The following is a 27,855-nucleotide window of genomic DNA, read 5'->3' as shown; positions in this document are numbered from 1 at the left end:
TACATTTAAGGCCGTGCAGTGACTCTCATATATTAGAGTCCAAAACCATTTTGTCCGTTTTGACTGATAGTGAAATTAACATTTACTGAAGTTAACTACTGTGGCGAAGAATTCAGAATCTATATATATTTTTACTTTGATCAGATCTTAACTTTACCTACAGTGCATCCAGAGGACAGGTTTAGTTTGTGTTTGCAAAAATTTAAAATTGTGTTCTTAAAAAGAGGAAAATGACATTTTGTGTAAATGTTTGCCTGTAAAACAGTGCTTTTGTTCAATACCATAACATAGATTATAACTGTGGTATCTTATAAAATTACCATTTGAATGGAAGAAAAATAAGTAATATAAAAGAGTGAAAACCAAAAAGTTTTGTCAAATTCAACAAATAACTTATTTCCCTAGAATACAAAGTGAAAATGTAAGAATAACCTATGGTATTGAGAATTAAATCCCAAAATAATCCTAGATTTACTAACACAAGTTCTAATGAATAAAGTTCTGCAAGTGCAGTTAGCCAGCTTGATTCTTTTAAAGAATGTTTCATTTACCGCGATAAAATCCACTTCATATTTTGGAATGGAGTTAAGAGTTGCAACCTGATCAAGATATTTCCTTTAATGCCATTAAACTGGTGATATAGTAAAACCTGACAAGAGAGGCCGTCCCTTCTGCCAACAAAAAAGTCTCTCAAGACAGGTGGTCTCTCATAACAAGGTTTGTACAAAATGACCAGTTTCCAAGTTCCAGAACAATTTAAAGTAAAATAACAACAATCACTGCAAATATATTCTTTATTAATAGTTCTTGATAAAATATGGTATGCATTCATCTGAGAGAAAAAAGTCATATAGGAATATAGATATACCTCTAACATTAAATTTGAAATCACATTTATATCTGAAGATCACATGTACATTTATTAGCATATGAAATCATTTCTGATTTACCCCTTGTCCTTTAAAACACCATACATTTGTTTACCAATGTTTAAACCACTATTTTGTGAGTGGTCTGCTCTTTTCACTTCTTTCAGTTGCAATAATTATTTTCTCCAGCGTTAAAATTTGTCTCTTTTTAGTCAGAGGTTTTTCCATTGTTATTAAGTTACTATGTGTTAACATTATTAGTACTCAGTTGTTATATTGACTGTAAAGATGGTTTTGACTAGGCTTTGGGAAAATATGAAAAATCTTTACATGTGCATTGCTTATCTAACAATTAATAATAAAAAAAGAAAATGTTATCTCATCCAGAAACATAGTCATTTACTCAGAGACAAAAGTCGATGGCTTAATTAAAAAAAAGACATACAGGGTTAACTCTATAAACAAGTGTGTAACCCCACTGCACCAACTTGAATAGACGAAGCTTGGTGACTGCCATGTAATTGCTATAACATTGGGGGGGGGGAGACAACAAACACCATAAGCCTTTAACACCACCATCAATCGAATCCCACAAATGGATAATCACTTGCTGGTTTAATAAACAAAGACCTTGTTCACCCCAAGGCAGTATGGATTAATTCTAAAGACAAACAATATAGGCAACCACTACCTTAATTTCAGCATTACAATGGAAACTCATGACATGTACATTTGCCTGGTTTACGCACTACACCATCTGTCACTATATACTAACCGGTAGCCTTTTTTTTTCCAGGCGTGTTTTTGATCAGAGCAATTTTTACTATTCAAGCAATCATTCTTACAAATGATTACATAAAGGTCAGTGGAGTGTATCTCTGTTCTCACGATGTGGTCATTCATAGAGCTGGATGATGGGTCCTACCCATACATATCGATGGTAGCCACAATAAGGCCTGGAACCAGGCTAAGTGCTTGGATACTCTACAGGTATTTTAGTCTGGTTAACAATAGAAAATATAAAAGCACCATATCCAACTTTCAGATACCATTAGCCAACCTCTTTTTTTAATAACATATAAGCGGTCATTGGATTAAAAAAGGTCAGTGGAGTTTATCCTGGTTTTGTAATGCAGTCATTCATAGCAGTGTTAAAATGCATATTTTGCCAAGACATCGTGGTCACTGGTTGTGTTTAGCAGGTGGTCACTGACAACAGAGCATTTATATAATAAAATCGATGCATGCATTATGATTGTGGATGGAAATTACAGGTGTTCGCTCATAGCAGAGGTTGTTTATAGTAGTTTTTACTGTATATGGGAGTTACTTTGCCCATTTCTGTCTGTGGAACCATCTGTCTTACATGTCCATGCTAAAACTCCTATCGGATTCGCTTATTAACATTGAACTTGCACTATGAGTGAAGTTAGGATGATTATGTGTTTACCAAATAAATAAACTGATAGATGGCTCATCCTTTTATTCCTTTGTTTTATGAGAGAGAGAGAGAGAGATAGAGAGAAAGAGAGAAAGAGAATCTCTAGAATGTAAATTTTAAATTGGTAAAACTTAGTGATGACCCCCATGATCACATTACACAACAAATTACATGCTTTATCCAAGCTGCTCTAAATTTGCATTTTAAAAAAATGCTTTAATTCAGAGTACATTACTATATATTAAAATTATTTTATCCCATTAATGACACCAATGCATAGTCTTTGATTATCTCCTAAATTAATGAAAGCTTCAACATCTACTCTCATGCTGTTTGTGACTTAGATAACTTTATTTCTCACATAATCATATTATCCAGAGTCAAGCTCTATTTTTAGACAAGGAAAGCCCCATGTACATCAAAGTCTGCCATCTTTAAACACAATTTTCAGTATTTTTGGATGGAACACGGGCTTCATTTAAAACAATTTGGCATTCTGAAACAGACAGAAAACGTGAAAGCAAACTTTTTGAAAATTTATATTGTGCTCCTTTAATTACAGGTGTGCTTTGAATAGCTGCTTTTCATCCATTTATTTACATTTTGATTTTAAAAAAATGTAATGAAAATCATTGTAGCATATCTACTGGCCTATAAGTCTGGTCCAACAGAAAAACCCTTGACACTGATTTGCCACTGCATAATGCACTGGCAGATCTGGGTCTATGCTGTTTGTTCTACCCAGATCTGCAGGCACATGATGTGAGAGCAAATCAGTGTCTATGTTGTTTTTAGTTGTATTATATATGACATATATATATATACTTTGGATTAAAGTCATGTGCACCAATTGGTATGTGCGATTGGTGAGTTTGTACACATTTGTGTACTTTTTGATTTTTGCGTTTAACCGCTATTAAGACAATGCCTCCCAAACAAGCAATCGAAAGGAAGGCACCAAAAGGACTCCTTCCACTACCAAGGCTGCAACCTTATATTCTTTAATTATATCAAATCCATGCCAAGTTACCTATCTATCGGGCAGTCCCTACCATAATGCCAAACATGTGAGAGTCACATTCGAATCAAATATTCCTGAGTTGTGAATTTACCTATTGTAGAGTTAAATAATCTTCATTTACTATGCGTACTTGTATTTTTTCAAAACATTTAGCCAATCGATCTGGCTTGTAGTAGCCATACAGTTTTTGTGATCTCCATTAGTGTCTCTTTTCGTAAGTTATTTCGCAGCTTGCCAATCTGTATCTTTTCGGGGCCAGAGTTTTCGCCTAAAAAGGCTTTTGGGGGTCAAAAGGAAAGCCAAAATAGACCTACTTGTCATTCAGGCAATTTCGTTAGTATTACGGGCCTTTTCACACCAAAGTATTTTGTTGATATATGGTAGTTTATAATACTATCTTGTCTGCTTGACGGTACAGGTTCCTCCCTGATACCTGCCGTTTTTAAAATGACTTTTTCAGATCTTTGCAAAATATTTTTCATTAAAAATTCATTGGAAGAGAAACCATATTATGTTATGATATGATATTCATTTTCAATTTTTTTTAAAGAAATGTGACTTGAAGCGCTCTGTAATTCATTAACAATGAAAGATAGGTTATGATGTGTTGGTCATCTGCAATAGACCCATACATCGACCTGCTGTGTACAGGCACTAGATACTGTATGTATTTTTAGTCAAGGACTTGATATGCTGAGAAAACAAATCATTGTGCCCAGTCGCAGTAGTAGATGGTGTTAGTCAAGGTTTTGCTGTTGCTGGTGTTATGGTCCACGGCTCACTAATGCCAGGAGCTGAAGTTCAGTACTGGCTATCTAGGAAATGACCACCATAAATTGTACCAGGGTCTGTTTGAAGTCACTGAATGTCCAATAATGATCATGGTGGGCCACTGTACTATGTTTAGTATGTGCACAGCAGTCTGTATCATAATGGAATGCTTTATATGTCATACTTCGGTGACAGTTGGGCTGTAACTGTCTAGGAAGTCCATCATAGCAATGAATGTCAGAACTGTTCTTGATCGGGCAAAATGACTGCCTCCTGTGACTCAGTCATGAGAAAGTTATCAGTGGAAGTGGCAATGGCTGAAATACTGATGGCATGTGCATCCTTGCTTTAGCATTTTTTGGCTCTCTTATTATCCCAGTTGAACTGCATGGCCAGGACGGTTGCCTATCTCTTGTTGGAACAGTAACAAATGGTTCCCACGCTTTTCTAATGATAAATTTCCAGGTCATTTCCAGGGCTTTTCCAAGTTGAAATTACTTTTTTCAAGGTTAACATATGACCATTAATGAATGGAACTAAAGAACAATTTAGATTATAAAACATGCATTTTCTAAATTTAAAGCTGTTTCTCTTTTAAGACTCTCCAAAAGCATCGAAGTCAGAAAAGATGATCATGTACAAAACCACACAATGTACCATACAAAACAAGTTTGATTATATTCCTATAAATTAGCATGTAAAGTCATTTCAATGTACAGAATAAAAATTCTAACTTTATTTTGCTGCATTATGTTGATAAGTGAGAACAACATAATGAACATAAATTATGTTTTGTTTCCTTTCAAACCTTTAATTCTATAACAGTATGGAAAGAAAAATAAACTCAAATAATTAGAATCTTGCCTTGTAATGAAAAGAGTTTAACCCTGAATGTATCTGTGCAAATAAAATCCCAAACAAAATTTTTCAAACAACCTAATCTCCTTAAGACGATCCGGTTAAAAATCCATCATTTAAAAAACATTTTCAAAAGGGTTGATTTAAGTTTTGACAAAAGACCTTTAAAAGTACATGTACATACTGTTGTATAAACAAGGACTGAATTTTATGAAAATACAACTTGTCTTCTTATAATTCGTTAAACCAGTCCCCAAACATGTATTGATACTGAAGCTCTATTGTTCTTTTTATATATACAATGATGTCAGGCATTTCTGCGCACCTAAGGTTTCTGTCTCCAATACTTAAATAAAATGCATACCGAATTCCACCGATTGACGAAAATAAAATACTGAAATGCTTACGATTTGAAAAGAGGCAATTATCACCACAATATTCTGTTCTAAATAATATTAATTTTGGACATACAGGATATCACCACCGTGTGTTCATGACTTGTGATATGTCGGACAATTCTGCGCACAGCTTCGAAAAGAAGTGATGTTTATCCATTGGGCTATAGAAATGAAATACACTATGTTGGACTGTTTGTGCTAGCAGTTCAGTCGAGTAATTTGATCAGAATTATAGCTAGGTTTACAAAATACAACGTAACGTGCCAATAAATGTCAAGCGATATTAAGCCAACTAAACCGATCTTGTAAAAGAACTTAGCAAAATTCAATATTTTATATAAAAAATGAGCTATTATGTGGAAGACAAACAAAATGAATAGGGTGTAATGTGTTTACAACATCTTACTGATGGTGAAAAAATTACTAAAGAATTTATAAACAGACAGTATGCGGGGAAATTTTGTGAGAATCCCATTTTAAGTGGCAAGCTGACATGTTGGGCAGCGGAGGATCTTGTATGTGTGACACAACTTGCAAAATTGGAAACTTTGATTACGATGCAGAATTCTTTTAAGGTATAAATTTCCATCTTTAATAAAATGTAGTTATTTGTATGATTCTAATAGATACATAGTAAATAGGATTTTCTGGGTTACAGGTTCAAGCACAGGAGTCTGACGTTTTATCAATAAAGTACAGCGAAATCTCTGACAACATGAAATCACCTTATCTGTAATATAAATGAACATAAGGAGTGCAAGCGCAATCACAACCCTCTGCTCGATTCAACTTTTCTCACGCATTTTTTATTGCTTCAGAATCACAAGACTGAAAAACTACACATATACAAAAGACAGTTACATACCAACGCATAACTCTCGAACGACATTCTCGTGAATCCAATCTGGCGAATTAACCTTTATTTTCACCATTATTTTCTCAGAAATGGCAAGTATTATAATCATTATGTTGTTAATCCACAGTCAAACATGATGAAACTATGGCGTAGATGAAACCTGAACCAATACCAATACTCACCATTTACTCGTCACAAATCTCAAATGAGGACATCGTAAGTCCAATATTCATGTGATATCAACAACAAACTCCTTTATAATGTTGTTGTACAGAAATTCAATTATATCAAATGAAAGTCAGACACTTTTTGTAAAAGCCAGCAATCTAGCCAGTCTGATTTATCAAGCAGAGATCACTTGTCAACGTGGTGGTCACATGATACAAGAATGGTCCAAAAGTTGTTCTCGGAATATATATATATGGAGAATTTTGTATTCTTTCATTTTTGTATTTTTATTGCAACCAGTATACGACTTTCATTTAATTTTTTTTTTTCTTTCTCTACAACATTTGAAAAGGTGGGTTGTTAGATATATGTACAGTACTCATGAGACTAGCAATGCAAATTGCGAGCACCAGGTCACATTTCAGCAGATTAAAGACATAACGATTTTACAACTCACAATTTCTGAGAAAAATAAGTAATTTTCATATCGATTTCATGCATGTATCACTTGATCAAACAACGTTTAAAGTTTGCTAGGCTATCTCCATGTCGGCCTCTTGTGATGCTAGATTAGTTTTCATAGCTTCCATGTAAGGAAAGATACGGATATTGAGCTGACTTTGTCTAAAAGTCTACTAGACAAATCTAATCCACTGGGCATTTGGATTGACTCAGTATATATGTTTATTGCAAACAACCAAATAATCCATACTGCACCTCCAAATATTCTGGTTATAACTTGATAAATTTCACTCACGATCAGCTTAGTTACGACTCAATCACATGATTGTTTCGGGCATCAAGTGCTGGCGCAAAATTCCCGGGTTTTTCAATAACTTTCATCAATATTTGTGAAATGACAGGATTTTTCATGGTCAGGAAAGAAATTATAATTTCTCCCGACTTTTTCCTGATAGCGTGGGAACCCTGAGTAACTGCAAATATCACAAGTACATTTTGAAACTATAACCCATACAATTTATACAGGTGGGGTCATTATTTTCAGCCAGCTTACATGCATATACACCACATATTTAATAATGACCACTGTTGATGATAAATGTAATCAGAGCAAGACTATGGCATACACAGGTGAAATCAGCCAAGCATCAAACTGAACTTACCATGAAGTGGACTCTGTGAATTAGGGTAAATGCCAGAGAAAATTATGGAAATAATATTTATTGTTTGGCAAAGGTTGACAATGGATGGAGTATACTACCCTTTGGTAAGGAAAATGAAGGAACACTCAAACTGGTGAAAGGATAAAGATTACATTCAAGGTCTTCTAGCAAGAACTTGCTAATCAGGTACAGGCAGAAGTAGAAATTGGCCATTGATGGGATCTGGCATCCAACCTATCTGAGAAGGAACCACTCCTGTGGGACTTCCACTTCAGGAAGCTGATGAACTTCTATAGTTTTTCTTGCAAGAACACGCCAAAATGACACTGTGAACATCTTTTTTAATTTGAGAGGGCTGGATTTGAGAGGCAGGGGATGTTCTGCTAAGATATTATGATTGGCTAATGTATCTGAAGACATAACAGTGAATTCATAGGATCTATCGAGAGAAGCTTGACGAATTATAGTTTGATAATCATAAAGTGTACATACCATCCCCATGGTGAAGGTCAAGGTCGACATAAAGCACCCGGCCAAACCTTTGTCTGAGCCGTTGAATTCCTAATACAATATCATTCACATAGCACAAACCAGCAGCACTGTCTCTGCAAAACAAGAATTAAGTAGTATTGCTAGCTTTTTATGTTGTGCAGAAATTTTACTCAATGTGGCTGAATTTGTCAATGTGAAACAGCAAGGGGAGATCAACAGAATATATCATATGTAGATGCATTTGATATGGAAATCCCACCCAAGGGTTAGAACTTGTGTGAGGCAAATCAGCAATGCTTCATTTCTACCCATAAATTCTGCTAACAAGGGTGGAATTTCTTTATCGCACCACATAGTTTGGAGGAAAAAAACTGGCAGTGTCATTAATATCAACATAGACTTAAAAATGCCATCTATTTTCTACCAGGTTTTATGTCTACAGATAGAGCATAAAAAGTTGAGCTTGCAACAAAGAAACAAAGCTCACTGTTTAAAAGTCAGGAAAACTTCTCTTCTTCATTACTAAAAACACAAGAAACCTTGCAGACATTCATGACATCATTATAATAATGATGTCATCTACAGGGTAAAGGAGAGCACTCATGTAGGAAAGAGGGATGGGAGGATAGAATTCAGGCTAAATGCATGTCATTTCACCCAAATGTACAGAAAAGCCAAGTTTACTTCACAAGATCTCATGTTGATGTGTTCCCCACCCCACTCTTTCTGGCCATCGAATGCTTTTGTATTCTGAGCATAATCTCAACTCTAGTCTTTTTTTTGTTAAAAAATCACTGTAAAACAGTTTAAACATCATTTTCATGTTTTGTAACAAATTAATGTCTATGTCTACAATTACATTACAATCTAGATAATCCTCAAAATATACACATATGAAACTTGAAAAAGTAAAATTCCACACATTTTTGGGACATTACTCTTTGAAGGATTAAAAACTGACTGCAAGTAAAGTTAAACAAGTTTATTTTAAAGTGTGTCTTAAAAAGCAGTATAAGAGCTTATATCCAGACATGCAAGCTGATTTTGACAGTACGGTTATCATCTTTTGCATAAACCCCAGAACAAATGTTAAACTCTTTGACATAACAGTCCTATCAAAGGACATAATCCAATTAGCAGTCCATGGTGATAAATAAAAATGTAATGCCATAATTCAAATATGCTTTGAACTTTTGACCCCACTGCTGCACCAATGGACAAAACCATGAAGCAACAGTACAAAAGAAAGAATGATATTATGCAATCAAATAATCATTAAAGCGAACTGAGCCAGAAGTTTATTAAAGATCAGAAAAAAATTAACCAAAATATGTATTACTTCTTAACTCCATGCTTATCCAAGGATAGAATCCTTTGGAAAACGAGCTTTGGTGTAATATATTTTTCTTCAATAATATTAACACAATCATAATACATTATGAGTATGACTATAAACTCACAAATCAACTCACTCTAGCAACAAAAGTACTGAAAGTTGTCTGCCCACTAAGGTGGAATTCAAATAAGAGTGATTCTCCTTTTTATAGGGAGATTGGCATCAGCTACTACTAACATGGATTTGCATGCTCTATCAGGTTTTAATGTAAATGTAGGGTGGCACGGAGTGTGTACCTGTATAATGATCAGATATTATCAAAGAAACACACAAATGGACAACCCAAATGATATATGCCCTCTCTCTCAATGGCATAAAAATCTATTACATGTATAAAGTCGGCATGGGAATACTTCAACACCAGGGTCACAAATCACATGTATCCATTCTGGGTTTGAATATTTTAACATCAGTTGCAGGCAGTAACTGGTAGTATTCCAACTTTTTCCAAAAACCCTAACTCACAACTCACTATGATTTTATCAAGACTTGAACTACAAACTGATTAAAATCTGTTATGTTTTTAAGCATGAGAAATGTTAGTTATAAACAATCAAAACAAATCCATGTAACTATGTCCCAAATTTGGAAATGGTGCAAAGTTATGTTTATGGCTTTATTCTGGACTATTTGTATTCTGTTTGGTGTTCACTGATCCGTGTGAATCATATAGGTTTAGTGATTGCCATTTTTCCATCACCATTCTTAACTCCAAAAAACTTAGAATAAAAAGCGAGAAACCCCAGCTCCAGAAAATAGGATAAAAGTAGAGACTCTGAGGTAGAATATGCCCAAAATATCTATAATGTTATGCACTATGGAAGTAGTACCCTGGCAATGTAGATTGATGCTTAAAACAAAATCTGATACCAGCTAGCAATGAATATGAACTCTGGTATAGAAAAGGTTTTTGCTCTTTATTAAAAACTTCAATCTCTCTCAAAATCAAATTAGGAAAATATCAATTCAGACCTTTCTTGGCTGCCATGAGTTGAAAACTAATTTATTAAGTTCTTGCTAGAGAAATCAGGAATTGCAGAGGATTGTTCTAGATCACAAATTGTGCTTAATCCCCCGCCCCCACAAAAGAATAGTGTCAAATAAAGCAACTAACCTTTTGGCATGGTGCCAGCCACCAAACCAGTTCATAACAGTCCTTGCCTGTGAGGAAATTAATAGATCTGCTGCCTTCAATGTGGCCCCGCTGACTAGACAAGCCAACTTGTACACCTCTTTGTAAACTGGACAGTCATAACCTGAAAAAAGCATATTCAATTTCAATTTAATATTCCTCATCCTTGTACATATACTTCAAAACAAGTGCTTACTGATGTGTATCCTCACTATATGTCTAATCCTCACTAGACTATACCATACATTACAATACCTGCATACTCCAGCTTACCGATCTTCTTCACATAACTTCCCATCTTCTACACTTCATTACATTACACTGCAATCCCTATCCAGTCATACAGCTGTGTATCATTGTTCTCCTTCTTTATCACATCTCACTGCAAAATACTGTAATTTATCCCTATTCAGTTCATACTACTGCACCTCCACAATATACACTACAATACACTGCTGTGCCTCATCATTCATTTCTTCATCTTTCTGCACTATTCCACACTAATGTGTCTTATCATTCTTTCTCTCATCTTTCTGCACTATTCCATACTGCATTACACTGTTGTGCCTCATCACTGTTTTCCTCATTTTTCTGCACTACAGATGTATATTTTTTGCATCATTTTCACAATGTATACTGCACCCATACCCAGATTATATAAAAAATACTGATGTACTTCCACATACAGTGTTCCATCTTGATAGCACTGTTCATTATAGCCATACAAATTACCTGCATTTTACATAATGCAGCCTTATATAAAATGTTTAGTTCACTTGTCAAGTCAAGCAAGTTCATAGTTCATACAGAACATATTCACCCTGCGAAACTTGCTCAGACCTATTTTGAATCAAAATGAAAAGGAAAAAAATAGAAGCAATACTTTCTGATATAGCCACATTTAAATTTAGTGATTATAAAACCAGGAAACAGGAAGTTCAAAGTTAAGTTTTTGCCTTCAATGTGCATGAGTGACACCTAAGTTTCTATGAGCTGTTGGGGGTGTGTGCATTTAAAATAACTTTTTATAGTACTGGGTTATATATGATTTTGTGGACATTCGGTCCACTTTCTACTTCACTACTGAATACCTGGGATACAACTGTCACTGTCTTATATATTTCTTGTTTTAGGGATATTCACATGTTGTTGCAGAGAAGAGACTATTGTGAATCCTATTTTTTCAGCATGTTTTTGGACACCAAAATTCTGGGCAAAAATAATATTTAAATGCTTTCTAATTATCAGACATTGTTTGACTATGATTTTGTCTAGAACTCATGTTTTCAAACATGGTATAAAAAGATCATCTGTGTCTTTTTCCTATAAAGTCACGGTGTGTTTGCCAGTAATTTAACTGAGATAAAGTCACAGTGTGTTTGCCAGTAATTTAACAGAGATAAAGTCACGGTGTGTTTGCCAGTAATTTAACAGAGATAAAGTCATGGTGTGTTTGCCAGTAATTTAATAGAGATAAAGTCACGGTGTGTTTGCCAGTAATATAATAGAGATAAAGTCACGGTGTGTTTGCCAGTAATATAACAGAGATAAAGTCACCGTGTGTTTGCCAGTAATTTAACAGAGACAAAGTCATGGTGTGTTTGAGATAAAGTCATGGTGTGTTTGCCAGTAATTTAATAGAGATACATATAAAGTCATGGAGTGTTTGCCAGTAATTTAATAGTGATAAAGTTCACTTTGTTCAGTTAGCAATAAATATTTTGTGACCATGAACTTCATGAACTAAAATTATTAAATCTTTTGTGTCAATTGTCATAAACAAATTTCCAGATATTTCATTTAAACTCAGAGTCATATTATGGTGTATTGTGGGATGCATGATTGCAGGTACATTCTGATTTTTAAAAACAATTGTGCCAAAAATCAGCCAAATGTATGAAGATCATGCATATTTTACATCATAAGCATTATTGTTTTTCAACTAGCGCTTCGTTCAGTGCACAAAATAGGTGAATTTTTTTCAGTGTGGATATCTTTACACACGAGTCCACTTTAAGCTGGTATGACAGTCATGGCTTTGATTAAAGACAATGAAATTAGTATTATTTCTGTTTTACATTGAAGCCATGATTCCCTATTATTTTTCTCTCATTAAACAATACATCAAAGAATCAGTATGGATTAGTAAATTCCAAGTACACATGCAATAAAACAAACTCCTTATCCTCATGGTCATTATTTACCTTGGATTAAGCTCAGTTCTTGTTCCAACTCTAATTAACCTCTACTTTATAAACAACTAAACAATAGTCAATGATAAACATTGCTTCTTGGTGCTAACTCTTTGGTACATTAAGTCCACCCTGTCACATAGTGATGTCTAGTCACATCATGTAGCATTATGTCTAGCTGCATCATGTAGGATGATGTCCTACCCAGTCTCATTATCCTGACACCAGGCCAACCTGTCCTAACTAATGCTGAGCACCATGTGGCTGTATTATCTGGTGGAGGGACATGTATCAAACAGGCAAGTAATACCAGTTTTCATTCATTCATTACCCTACATATAAGGAAGGAAAAATGCTTGTTTTATTTCATGATAGCACATTATCATAGGAAGTGCTGATAACTTTTTCATTATTCGGGGAGGGGGGGCAGTGTGCATATTTGTCTACTGGTGTTTTTTTTTCAGAAAACAAATAATAGTATTTAATGTCTTCGAATGACAAAGAAAGTAATTATTTTATGCCATCTGAAACATGCCAAAATTATGGCATAAATTTAAGAGGGGTAAAGATAACATTATTGTCATGATGGATACCATGGTTGCAATGCTGAGTCAGTTTGCATCATTTTCATTTAGCTTAATCTAGACACCATAAGAACTCTCCTGGTGAAGCCTCATGACAAAGTGACTTTCCATTTATAAGTGGAGTAGCAATACTGAAGAGTTTCAAGATACCGGTTTTCAGATAAGCACTTTTCTTGGTGAAGGCCTCGTGCTAATATAACTTTCCATATCAACTGAGTAATGGTAACAAGATTTTCCAGATGCTACTATGGTGACCTTACTGAATATCACCATTTCCATTGGTGGTGCTCTACAGTTTCTTATTCTGCATAGGGTTTGAATTTTAAAGAAAAAGAATTTCCCTGGGTTTCCTCACTGTTTATACTGGCTTTTTAATAAAGACACTGTGCATCTTATGTATTGTTCAGAGAATTTTTAACTCCCTTTGTTCTGGTGTATGACTGATAGGTATAACATGGGTTACAGAGTACACAGCTTGGCTTTACTTCAGATGTGCACCTCTCAAAAAACTGCAAGCTCTGCTTGGCCAAATTTTACTTCCTAGACTTTAGAAGTAAATTATAAAAAAAGAGCTGAAAACGTTTTTTTTTACATTTAATATATTTGGTAATATATCCACTGCACTTTCTAAAGCTGGTACTGGATAGTCTGGCAAAATGTTTTCCAATTTTAATAACTGCTAAAAATAGTGTACTTTTAAGTCTAACTGAGGCTGATTATTTTAGCACAAGGGAGCAGTCATTTTAGTTAAATGTGTGCTAAGATCATGTACAATTTCCACAAGTACAATATCCAAAGAAATTTCAGCCACAGTACATGAAACATAGAGGTATACCAACATTCTCTCCACTGTGCATGTTACAAATGTAAACAATTCCACCTTACACCCACCACTCTCTGAGAAGCTCATAATATCTGTAGAGTGCCCCCCATATAGGATCTACTAGACATCGTAAGAAGTCTACTAGTGATAGCAAAATGTAGATAAGACCAGCATCTTGGAGAAATAGTAATAAATAACTTTCAAGATGGCCACTGTAGCTGTATTTTAGGTTAGATATGCACCATTTTCATTTAGGACAAAAGAAAACATCATAAGACAATTTTCTGTGAAAACTACATGCGGACATAAATAATAAATCAGTAAAAGTAGTGATAGCAAAATTTCCAAGATGACCCCTGTGGTGACTATAATGGATGTCTTTGCAGCACCATTTTGATTTAGGACAAACCAGAAGTCACAAGAAGTCTCATAGTATAAACACCATGTAGGCAGGACCATTTTCATTTAGGACAAACTAGAAGTCACAAGAAGTCTCATAGTATAAACACCATGTAGGCAGGACCATTTTCATTTAGGACAAACTAGAAGTCACAAGAAGTCTCATACTATAAACACCATTTAGGCAGGACCATTTTCATTTAGGACAAACTAGAAATCACAAGACGTCTCATAGTATAAACACCATGTAGGCAGGACCATTTTCATTTAGGACAAACTAGAAGTCACAAGAAGTCTCATAGTATAAACATCATGTAGGCAGGACCATTTTCATTTAGGACAAACTAGAAGTCACAAGAAGTCTCATAGTATAAACATCATGTAGGCAGGACCATTTTCATTTAGGAAAAACTAGAAGTCACAAGAAGTCTTACAGTATAAACACCATGTACACAGGACCATTAATTTAGGATGAGTTGTGTTAACAATTCTTTCAAAATGGCTGCTATGGAGATCATACTGGCTGTTCAAGAAACTACATTTTCCTACAGGACCAATCAGACATCAAGAAGTCTCCTGGAGAAAAATAAATGTCAATGTGACCAGTCATTCTGGAGTAGTAATACAATACTAAATACAGCTGTCATGTCAGCCATACTGGATATCAGGCTAGAACCATTTTAATTTAGGACCAACCAGCCACAAGTGAAAAAACCCTGTTGATATGACAATCCATCCTGAATGAATAGCAATAAAGAGGTTTTCAAGATACTTGGGCAAAGGCTTGTGAAAATCAATATGCCAGATTTAAGACAGGTATAACAAAGGAAAGTAATAAACAAGGATAAAGTGCAGGGAATAAATTATTCACCAATATTAAAATAAAATTTGACTAATTTATACAGAGAGGCTTTACAGCAAGGTAGCACTTGCAAAATATACACAGCCTCCCATATTATAGCATCCTACTTTGTTATGCCTCTAAATCCTATCTCTCATCCTCCCACACTCAAGTATATTCCATCATTCTACATTTCACCACACTAAATACCTACCAAGTCCATACTGATGTGCCTCCTCATCAAAATCCTCGTCCTCTTGATCAGCAATCTTTCCAAGAAAACTGAGGTAGTCCTCTGTGTGGAATTGTTTCATGTCTTCTAGAGTAGCCTCAGAGGGAGATATAACTCTGAAAGACGAAAAAACATACAAGCTGGGATTACGCATTCTGATCAAGATCTATACTTTATCAAAGAGTAGACCTGATGATCACATGTAATAAGATTATATTCTGCTGATATTTCTATTCACCAATCAAATTAGAGCTTTCATACAGGTGAAAGTGAAACATCACAACTAGAATGTCTTGTTGCTTACAATAACTCTCCCTAAGATGAAATACAAGGCTTATATGAACCAGGAATTACAAAGGTTGCCAAAACATGAATTTGTGTGCATGCCTGTCAGATCTCCATTATTTCATAGCTCTCAATTTTAATCAGATAGTACACTATACAGTACATACATAAACTATATACTTAATAAACTGACTTTAGCAAAGGTATATAGATGTACATGTATTATGTTCCTGGATGTTTGATGAAAATTCAATGACATCAAAGACAAGACAAATTTATAATTCATGGTTATACTGAAGAATTTTTAAGAAATTTCAGTTTGCAAAGAAACTACCGTACAAACTTTTAAACATTTTTGGAATGTAGAACAATTATTACCAAGCATATGAAAGGAAAAAGGCATACATTTATGTGCTGAAATGCTTAAATTAGAAATGTGTCCATTTGACACATATGCCCACACCAATAACTGATGGTAAAAGTGTTAGGTCAAACAGGGACCATAACTCTGCAGAATTTTGTGACAAGACAAGGAAAAGTCATAATAGCCTAGATCTTTTTAATTTTAAGTGTCAGACCAATTTGGATTCAATCCATGAATTCCTTCAAAACTTATTAGGAAAATATAGGTCATAATTACTGTATATGCCCCATCCATACATATGGCAGAGCCATAAAAAGAAGAAAACTGCAAATGGCAATAATGGTTGGATTGCATGACACTGAATGGTACTGTTCCTTACTACTCATTTGTATCTCAAGCTAAATGAGTCTGCAAGGATGAATATTATGTCTAAGAAACTGTCCTATTACAGTGCAATAAAATCAAAACAGTATGAAATATTACAGATCAGCATACAAAGTGACTGAATTATGCTGAATATCATACTCCAAAATGAGGCATATATATCAAGTTCCATGACTACAAGCAATAGCATTTCAGAAAGCAAGCTGAACTCAAACATTAACCAAAATATTAAAGGCATATGAACTAATTAAAAAGGTTTAGGTGTCATAAATCCATAGGATGAAATAACTTCTTGTCATTGAACAAAAAATTGCAGCAATAAAATTCCCTATAAGGGCCATAAAGAGACAAAGAGGTATGCTTTTCTCTGAATTCATATGAAATACAGTGAATCTTTCCTAACCCAAACATGGTTTGGACCTTTTGTCCATTTAACAGAGGTAGCCAGTATATAGAGGTTTAATTAGTTTTACAACTATTGGGTCAAAATTATATGGCCAGTGTACAAAGAAGGCTGGACTAGAGAGGGGCCAGTTCATAAAAATTTTCTTGTACTTCATTTCTTGATCCATGAAGGTTTTCCCAATTAGACTAATGGCTTGATCATTTACTTAGATTTTTCCATAAATTATCACAGGCATTTTATGTATCAATTACAAAAATGTATACTTACTGCATATGTTTCAGCAAGCCGTATGCCTCTATCAGGGAATGCACCATACTGGCCTTCATAAAAAAATAATCAAATTTTTACAATATTTTATAAGATGGCTAAATGAAATATAAACGAATGCTCCTGCCACTTGCAAAGTAATGAAGTATATATACTATTCTACCATATTAGCTTTTACCTTATAGTGTCCACAAATCAGTCATATAAAACACAAAATATTTAAACATTAGTTACATATAATGAGGGAAATATGACTGGGTATGGGCTGTCCAAGACAGAGGGCCTGATCCACCAGGCCGATATGGCCAGAGACTATGGTGTGTGCTTCATCAACCTGAGGTTCTAGGCTGTGGCTCAAGCACAGTTCATACAAATTGATACTGCCTTTGTCTAAGTTTTTATTGCACTACAGAATGTTTACCATCATTCATTTTTTATGTCCTGGAAAATGCTGTAATGATATCCTCTTAGAGTCAGCAGACTTCACTGGTTTTTATAAACTGACTGTCTTGTCCTCTTTGTGTCCATTTTTTTTCTACAATCCAGGTCAGGGTCAGTCTCCAGTATTGTTGCAGGACTATTTAAAGAGGAACTGAACGCTGTCCTCCATCCCTTGATGGTACCCTGCCCTCTCTGGGGTACACCCTGCCCTTCTTGGAGACTGCCTTGTCTTAAATCTATATGGCATATGGTGACATTTTACCCAGCTGTGTTTGCTGTCTGAATGTGCCAGTCATTGGAACAAAAATCTAATCAAACAGTCTTTATTATGACTGACCATAAGTAATTAGTTAATATGGGTCTTAGTGTGCGACAAAAATCATCATACTCTTGGTAAATCTCATCCTCATTGAAGATACAGTGATGTATTGACCAATATATAAAAAGCAATTTTCATCCAAAATGCTAAATACACAATAACATAAAATGACTAGATATTTCAGCACTAATACTAAATAGCTGCTTAAAGTGAGAAATAATGTCAAAAAACATAAGCATTAATACACGCTTTATTTCTTATGAATCAGCATCAACAGGATTCAACAATATGGCCTCAGAACAAACTACCTCCACCACACTTGAGGTAACCAAATTTTACAAACACTCCCAACTGGATACCAACCAAAATCAGGAAGACATTGCAAAAAAAATAGTGCATTGTTTGCATGGTCCCTTTGCCAGTGACTTATGTGGTAAAGTTAGTTATTGTAATAATTATAAAAGACCCGAAACTTTATGAAACTGTACAGAGAGTTGCATTTGCTCTTTGTTCAATAATAACAGTAGAATGGAAAATGTCCAAGTTCTCTGAGTCATGAGGACTGTCACTTTTGTGTTGCATCCTCTACGACAAGTTGTTTATATGAAGAAATCTTGCATTATTAAACAAGGTGGGTTAAAAATGTGGTGCAAAATGTGAAAGAGGTCTATCAGTTATGATAGAAGTAACATACTGTTGAATGCTTATATATAAAAAAGGGGGGCCCCGAGTGGCAGAGTGGTCTAAAGCGCTCTCCGTTACGGATCACTGCCATCTCACCTCTATCTGAGTAGGTTCGAGTCTCAGATTCAGCCAATGTGGGTATGTGAGAAAGCTTGCCAGTAGCTTCTCGAGGGTCGGTGGTTCTTTCAGGGGATTTCCCAGGTTCTTCCTCCACCATTAATACTGGCCGCCATGTATAGCCTATCGTGTGCTGAAAAATGGCGTTAAACGCTACAACAACATATAACAGAGAAGAAAAATAATTATGAGCTGAGGCCAGATCATTTGCACTGCAATGGATAAACTCCTAGGTTGAATCCAACACTGCTTCCTGTTTACTAAAGGCTGTTTTAAGATTAAGTTTATATGTCGTGAAAGACTCAGATAAAAATACAGTAACAACCTGTGTTTCTATTTGTATTCTTTCACTGACACAAAATGTCAGTAACTATCCTCTACCTTGTCCAATGACAGCGCAGCTGGAGCAACAACACCCATTACTGCTTATCATCAGAGTGAGGGAAAATAATATCAATGAAATATTACAGAATAACAAATATTTCACACTGTATTCTTGGTTTCCTTAAGTTATAACATGATTTAATTTCAAAACTAATTAACATTCAAATTTAAATAAATGATATTCTGGATGATAAAAATTGCTCCTTTTCTAATTGGATTGACAGAGAAATTTACTGGCAGCACCTACTCAATGCTCACTGATAAACTATTTTTTCTTGCTCATACTATATTATCTAAAATAACAACAATAAATACTACTACATCTACTAATATAAAAACTAAAAGTCGACTGTGTATTCACAGTGAATTGTATTCTATCCTCACCACCACTACCAACCCAATCTCAGCCACTGGTAACTCAGTAAACTGAACCAAATTTCAGTAATATGGTAAACTTGCCATTCAATCCAGGAATTACGATCTGAGTATTTGAGGTCTTCCAATCAGTGTTGAAACCTGTCCATTTTTTATGCTCAACAATCCGAGATCTTTGTCATACTAACATGAAGTTAGCACTAGGCAATTTTATGGGATTATTTTAAGAAAATGTGCTTAACTTAAAATGTTGTATGTTTAAAGTTTTGAGCTGGCAGTGTAAATGATTATAGTATGCAGTGTTCTCCGCTGATTTCTGAAAGTTGCAGTTAAGGGCTCCTTGCATGAATAAGTTGGCGTCCAAGCCCTAAGATATGGATTCCCAATAACAAGACTTTTTTCTTGCCTTGCAATAATTGAGAACACTATGTAGATACTGTTAAGTCACCAATAAAAACATCATCAAACTGCTAATGTTCACTCATGGTGAAATATTTAGTACAAGTATTACAGTAAAATAATGAAAACCTAAGGCAACTGAGACCAGTGATAATTGTGATTCTGATGATCCAAATACAGTGTAACTTGTCTTGAATAACCACCTCTTCTTCCAAAACATAATGGTCTCTTATGACTGGTGGTCTCTCATAGAAGGTCATAACACTATATAATCAATAAATCTGTACATGGAGAACCAGGTGTCTCAAGACAGGTGGTCTGTTATAGCATTGGTCTCTCAAGACAGGTTTTACTGTACAATCAATTACCAAGTTGTTTAATTTCCATGCCTGATAAAATTTAACCAAGGCAGCTATAACTAATCAATTTACTACAGTTATTAGTAAAATTTTGATTGACAGCCCACACACTACTTGCCTCATAGAAATGGATTAAAAAAATGCGAAGTTTGCTGATAAACAAAATTTATATACCAATGTCTCAGCTGTTGGAATTTTCATGCATGCATCCAAAATTAAATGTATGTGCACTTTTTGTGTGGAAGTCAGCATCCTGGAACCCCTGATACATATAACTTGCACAAAAAGCAGATTGAACAGTCACTGACTGATCATGTCAGTGCAAAGACCAAACTAGCATCAAAGGTTGCACGCAGATGGTCAAGCTAAGATAGGTGAACTCAGAATAATGGCTAAGTGAGTGAGTAATTATTCTGGATTATATATACAGTGTATATATTTTTTTAGTAGTCCCCATACATAGGTAGCCATGGTTTGGGGAGCCATCCCACGAATTTCCTTACAATTATTTTTCTACAATTAGTTTTGACTTCTGTCTTCAAATAGCTGAATTTGAGCTATTAAAATAGAGAATAGGTACAAAAGGAAAAGAGGAAAGCCTGAAAAAAGAAAACTGTAAGATGCAAGAATGAAATGAGAAAGAAGTGTGGAGCAGAAGAGATTAAGAAACAGGAGCATTATAAAGAGTATAAGTATATAATAGGTTTGCATATAAATTGTATCAAACTAGTTCCTGATGATATACACAAAAATATAAGCAAGAGATAATTCGAGATTGTAGATGCATCAACTGATTTTCATAGATGTATCTAAAATATTTCAAATAATAGACATAAACTGACTCGTAAACAACTAAATAAATAAATCTGTGCCATTCAGTTTCAAACCATTAGGGTTATTTGTTTCTTTTGGCTCATTCCATCTTACAAGTCTAGCATCATTTTTAAAATTCTTAACCAAAAGTAGGGATGGAATTTTTTTAATTGTGTATATTATATATGTATCTTTAGATATCAGCTTTATAGAATTATTTACGGTGCCTGCTTCTAACATAATGACAATTAGTGAAAAGGTATGCAGAAAATTTTATTGTTTCTAATCCACTGGTTTAAGTCATTCCAAAACTGCTTTTAAGTTGCACAATCCCAAAGAAGGTGAAGTAATGTTTCAGATGAATCCTTACAAAAAGAACCTTTATTATCATTTGCTATTCCAATTGTCCTAGAAAAGAGATTTTTGCAAAAACTAGATGCAGACATTTTTACGGACACCAATTTAGATTAGAATATTTTGTAATTTTGTATGTTAAGGCAAAATGCCTTGTCCAATCCAATTGGTCTGGTAGATTAAGTTGCATTTTCCATTGAATTAGTGCTTTAGTTTCTAATATTTCTGTGTCTTTTACTGAGATACTATAAATATTTCTGCAATCTTTCTTAGTCTCAAGGTGATGCAAGGTCTTTTTTTGAATCCAAAGTAATTTTCCACAATTTCTGGTTGGTATTTAATAATCTATCCATATAAGATTTCATGGTATTAAGGTGAAAGGGGATTGCCTTGTCTGTATTCTCTCTCTCTCTCTCTCTCTCTCTCTCTCTCTCTATATATATATATATATACAGTGCTGTTGGGCATTTCTGTGCATGTAAGGTTTCCATCTCCAATACTGAAGCAAAACGCATACTGAATTCAACCGATTGATTAAAATAAAATACTGCAATGCTTACAATTTGAAAAGAGGTACTTGTCACCAGAATATAATGTTCAAAATAATATTAAATTTGGACACAAGGGATACCCCCCCGTGTTTTCATGACTCATGATATGTTGTACTATTCTATGCACAATTTTGAAAAGATGTAATGTTTATCCATCGGGCTATAGAAATGAAATACATTACTTTGGACTGTTTCTGTCAGCAGATCAATCAAGAAATTGGGTCAGGTTTAAAGCTAGTTTTACTAAATTCAACATAACAATGCCAATAAATGGCAAGAAATATTAAGCAAACTAAACCAATCTTACGAAAAAAAAATAGTAAAGTTCAACATTGTATAAAAAATAAGCTATTATGTGGAAGAGAAACAGCAATGAATAGGATATAATGTGTTTACAATGGCTTGTTTATGGGGAATTATGGGGAAAAATTACTAAAGAATGTAGAAACTGACTATAGACTGGAGATTTCTTGAGAATCACGTTCTAGCAGCAAGTTGCCACATCAGAGTAGCAGATGATTTTGTATGTGTGAGACAACTTCGTGCAAAATTGGAACTTGGATTAAGATGCAAAATTGTTTTACGATGAACATTTCCATCTTATATATAATGTATATATTTCATTGATTCTAAAAGATACATAGTAAATAGGATATATGGGGTTACAGGTAGAAGGTCATGGAGTGGATCGTCATGTTGACATTTAGAAATCACACTTCCTTATGCATTTCAAGTCGAAATGTGGGATAATTTTTTTCATTTTAATGAATATCACTTTCCTTAATTAAAGTAAAATCGTTTTTTTCTTGATATAAAATGGATTTTTGACACACAAAAAACATGTGATCCATTATTTACAGAAATGACCTATTGTTGCGCAGAACTAACCGATATGCAAAATTGGCTGACATGGTAGTATATGAAACCAAGATATGTCCATTAAGTTACACACGATTTTATACTGTGATAAAAAGTTTGAATCCATTTTATAACTGAATTAAAAAAATTGAAAAAAAATTGTATTTTAAATAAAAATTCCCAATCCACAGAATCAAAAACTTTTTCGAAGTCAATCTGAAGTAGCATACCTGGTATGTTAAAAAAGTACTGGAAAGGGAGCTATTTTTATCTGAAAAAAATCATTAAATTTACACCTCTACTTGATTAAGCTTGTAAACTTGAACAAAATCATACTATAGTACAAGTCACAAAGTTCATGTAAGCATTCAACACCAACTATTTCAGTAATGCGTGTCATTTTTTAGAATTTGAGTATACATATTCATTTGATTTTCAACATAAAACTGAAAATGTAGGGATAATAGGAAAAGATAAGGAGTGTAACAATAACACAGGAAGATGTATAAAAAGTAATAGCAACTAAGGCCACTGGAATGCTGTACTTATAGTATTCCACCTTTAAAAAAAATATATAGCAAAACTACACTTCTGAAAGTGTATCTGAAACACTAATGATATAAATATTTTTCTAAGTATTTATTCCTCACTATCTGATTTACCCGCATTGGAATTTTAGGTAGTTCATCAGACCTCTCGACCAGGTCAGGACTGTAAATGTAGCAGATGGTATTCTTCCCAGCGGTTGTCTCCCTTATATCAGAAACCCCTGCTGTTAACTCACTAAAGCAGTCTGTCGTTGTCGTAAAGTTGGAATTACTATATTTGTCAGATATTTTTTCACTATCTGTATTACTACCGTCTGCATCATTTCCTTTAGCTCTAGAATTATGAAATACGCCTTGATCACACACTGCCGAGTAACTGAAGTGACACTCGCAGTCACCATCTTTCGATGTCAGTTTCGTCTTCCTGTATAAATTTGATCGAAGGTCGCTAAAATTGATCCTTGGTTGCTCAGGTGATTCCTCTTCAGGAAAAGAATATGTTTCAGATGCTAATGCTTTTGCCATTCCTCAATTAGCAATTTTAAATCTAACCATTCACATCTCCCGCAAAGTTTCATACATGACGGCAAGGGACACTACTCTGATATACTAAATTGTGAAACGTTCATTCCAAAAACCGATCTCGACGATTAATAAAGTTGTTCCTCCAAACCGACATTACATCAGTGAGGAGCAGCAGCAACAGTAGCAAACAAATGACACCAAGAGCAGCAAAGTCATCATCATTATCATCGCCATCATCATCATCGTCGTCGTCGTCATCACAACGGTGAAGTTGATATATTGATAAAATTAAACCATAGTCAAATTTGAAATAAGTACGATCTTTCGCTCACGCGGGCATACGAAAATAAAGAACTTTAAATAATTATAGAAATTCAACCAAACTAAAAGGACAATTAGCAAACACAGTATAATGATTTAAAAAATGTAAGTCAACAATAACCAATGTACTGAATACAATAGTTTTCAGATACGTGGTATAAATATTTCATGAATATAACACGAATGGAACAATGTTGGTATTTAGAGCCAACATCTATTTATGTACACATTTGAACTCGATAAAAAGGTGGTAAATGGTAACTGTGTTTAAGAATAAAATTAAAGACAAAAAATGTACTTTATTGGTTTCAAAAATGCAAATAAATCATCCAGTGTTTCAGAACAGATGCAGATTTTGTTATGCATATTGTGTGCTTAACTTTTGTCCATTATTGCAAGTTGTACTTCAGATTATGGCCACTCGAAAACAGAAAGGTTTTGTAGCATTTGAGCTCATGACCAGTTTTATTTACACTTATATAGGGGTGGGGGTGGCGGGTTCACGTTAGATTGCGTCACATTCTGTTATGATATAGGAAAAGTGAAAATGTATATCAATATGGATTTGATAAACAAATAAATCATTCATGTTTTTAGAGCAGTCTGAGGGAATGTATTTGTGATCATTGCTTAAAGAGGTATTGTTGAAATCAGATAAAACACGAGACGAATTATTTCTGTTAAATTCATTGGAATTAATAAAGTGCCCGAAGACTTTAATAATAATAATACTTTATTTTGGATTTATTTTTAAATCACTGAAAGACATTCTGGATTGTATCATTGCGTTTTCTCACCCATGCGACAGAAAAATCTACTTGTTTTGCTAACCGTACTTTTCTTGTCTCACGTCTAGTCATCTCAAACCAGTCGTCTCAATCAAGGTGCTCACGCGCTCAGAACTACTTTAAAAAAAGAAACCCTTTCTGTCTTTTGCTCTGCCTGACGTAGTTGTACTAAAAATCAAACGACAACAACAGCAACAAATCTATAACAAAAACGTAGTAACATAAGGTAAATCCATCTTTCAGAACACACAATAAAAACCATTTCGATAGAGACAAAGACACAAACGCACACGATGTCGAACTTTTTGGTATTATGCTATTTCGTTCCACACAGCATGGTCAATTTTATCTATATGCTTTTTGGGGGGAGGGCACCAGACAAATGACCCCACCCCCAACTAGCCAAAGAAGTGAAAACTGTTTATGTGTTGTTGTTTCCCCAAAGGTGTGTTGTATGTGTTATTTTTATAAAAAGAAATTTGAAATGAAATGTTTTTAAATTTAGAAATTTGTTGGGGTATTTCTAAAAAGTCCCTAGTGTATCTATTGGGAAGTTCATCCGAGAGTGGTTTCTATCACCTCCTCGGAGTTCCTTCCCTAGTTCGTTAAAGTTGACCTTTGCTAGGGGTCACCCTATGTCCCATGTGTGCTATATGTGTATGCTATATGGTATGATTGCAATATATGTGTTTATGTTGGGACAGCAAAATATTGATCAAATTTCAGTACCCAGTTGTCCTATCTTTTGCTATGAGTAATGATCTCAATAGGAGATTTGTAGCAATTTTGAATTTTGGCGAGTCAGCGATGTACTGTTATATAAATTAAAACCCTAGTGGTTTATATGTGTGCTATTTTGTGTTCGCTCTCGCTTTTTTTTCTCCATGAGATGAACTGTGCTCGGAGTGGGGTCCATACTTTATTTAGTTCAATGTACTTCTCCCATCTCGAGCAGGTTATCTTTAATTTATTTAGTTGCCAAAGTTCCAAAATAATAATAATAATATATATATATATATATATATATATATATATATATATATATATATATATATATATATATATATATATAAGAGGAAATAAAAGTGAGATTTGTGAGGAGAAGAGAGGAGATTCCTATAGAAAGGGTTAAATAAATATTTTGTATTTGTGTATGAGTGTGTTCGTGTGTATGTATATGTGTGTGTGTGTGTGTTTGGGTTCCTCTGTGTTGAATGCAATATTCTATATCGAGTGTTTTCCAGTCTCTTCCATGGGCCTGCTCACTTCGCGTGGCGCCTTGTGATATAGCCCCATGGCGTCATCGATAGTACTTGCTCCATATAGATCCATGTCCTTCCCTTTCTTCTTTAAATTTATTCTTGTAAGAGAAATGCTTAGTAGAGAGTCTTTCAGTTTAGTCTCGTCCAGTTTTTATAACCTGTCTATATGCAGGCATGCTCAGCACATTTCTCAGGTCAGCGTCATTAAATGTAGCTAAAGCTACCTGACTAGTTTTAAATACTTTGTGTGAAATAAATTATATACTGTTAGCTACATTTAATGATGCTGACCTGAAAAATGTCTGTGATACAGATAGGATAAAATTCTAAAGACTATAGACCTATATATGTCATAGCCTCCCAACTCTCTTAACAACTACGGAACATTTAGTAACAGCTAGAAATGTCTTAAATAAAAATGCGTTATTCTAATTTTGTTAATCATCTCCATTGTGCCCCGGTTGAATCAAAAATATAACTACAGTATTTAAAGACAAATAATGCACTTACCAGCCAGAAGGAATCATTTATCCGTCAATTTCTTCATCCATAAGCAAATTTCACTGTAGCACTTGCCATATTTCCAGGACAGAAAAATAAATATTCAAAGAATCCGTGAACTTGAAAGTTTAGCACATGGTTATCTGCTGAGTCCGTTTTTGCAGGATCTATACACGGGAGTTATTTTACAATCAATATTAAGGACAACACAAGTAAGTCACACACAGTTTCACCTCCTCCAAAAAAAGACTATTTATATAAGATAGGGACATTGAACTCTAATCCATTAATAATCTAAAGAAAGATGTTACTCTTCGTTACAGATTGTACTAAGTATAACTACAGTAGAGCCGAGTAGCCAATATCGTTTTATTATTTACAATATAACTTTTCAAAATTGGAACTGATGCAAATAAAACAGTTTCTTGTAATAAATATTAATTATTTATTGTCAATTTCATATAATATCCATATATTAAATGTGATAATACCTCATTATTATTCGACGTTTTATGTTGTTATTTTTCTTTGCTCAGGCGTATAAACTGTGTACTTCGGACGCAACGGTCACACCACAGCCGTCGTTAACATATTTATATTCATGCGCCGCATGTAAACATTCGACGTGAACACTAGTGCAGAATTCTTTTTACTTAAAGGAAAATATTGGGTGAGAAAAATAATCTACGTTGAGGTTTGGACCGAGAAAAGGAAATCTCAGTCGCGGGTTTTTATTATCCTCGTGGTGAGACAAATAATATAAACCCTTGACTGAGATTTCCTTGTCTCGGCCCAAACCCCAACATAGATTCTATATATCTCGGGATATCCAAGACTATTGAAATTCGTTTGGAACATTCTATTTTTTTGGACTTGTGGTGGGGCATTTAGAAGAATATGGAATTTAATTCATAATATTGTAAGAACCTATTTAATTTTCCTTTTCACTTTCT

General features: G+C 34.4%; 1 protein-coding gene across 3 annotated transcripts in view; it reads right to left on the bottom strand.

Moving 5' to 3' along the window:
- The window catches only part of LOC149786805 (histone deacetylase 8-like), a 126,338-nt gene extending 99,209 nt beyond the window's left edge, over positions 1–27,129 (bottom strand). For 2 of the 3 annotated variants that reach the window (XM_089977309.1, XM_089977308.1), the window contains exons 1-5: positions 23,620–24,094; positions 17,304–17,356; positions 15,580–15,713; positions 10,509–10,650; positions 7,999–8,111 (exon numbers count right to left, since the gene is read on the bottom strand). In XM_089977309.1, the coding sequence (XP_089833435.1) occupies positions 7,999–8,111; positions 10,509–10,650; positions 15,580–15,713; positions 17,304–17,356; positions 23,620–24,030 (853 nt within the window). In that variant the 5' untranslated portion in view covers positions 24,031–24,094. Of the gene's footprint in view, positions 1–7,998; positions 8,112–10,508; positions 10,651–15,579; positions 15,714–17,303; positions 17,357–23,619; positions 24,095–26,911 lie in introns of those variants that run through there. The other variant, XM_089977310.1, reaches the window with a different exon arrangement.
- Between the last annotated feature and the right edge of the window lie 726 nt (positions 27,130–27,855).

Source organism: Sinohyriopsis cumingii, chromosome 12 (genome assembly GCF_028554795.1).
Source record: "Sinohyriopsis cumingii isolate HCF-2022 chromosome 12, ASM2855479v2, whole genome shotgun sequence".
Classification (NCBI taxonomy): domain Eukaryota; kingdom Metazoa; phylum Mollusca; class Bivalvia; order Unionida; family Unionidae; genus Sinohyriopsis; species Sinohyriopsis cumingii.
This window is presented reverse-complemented; position numbering and strand designations above follow the sequence as displayed.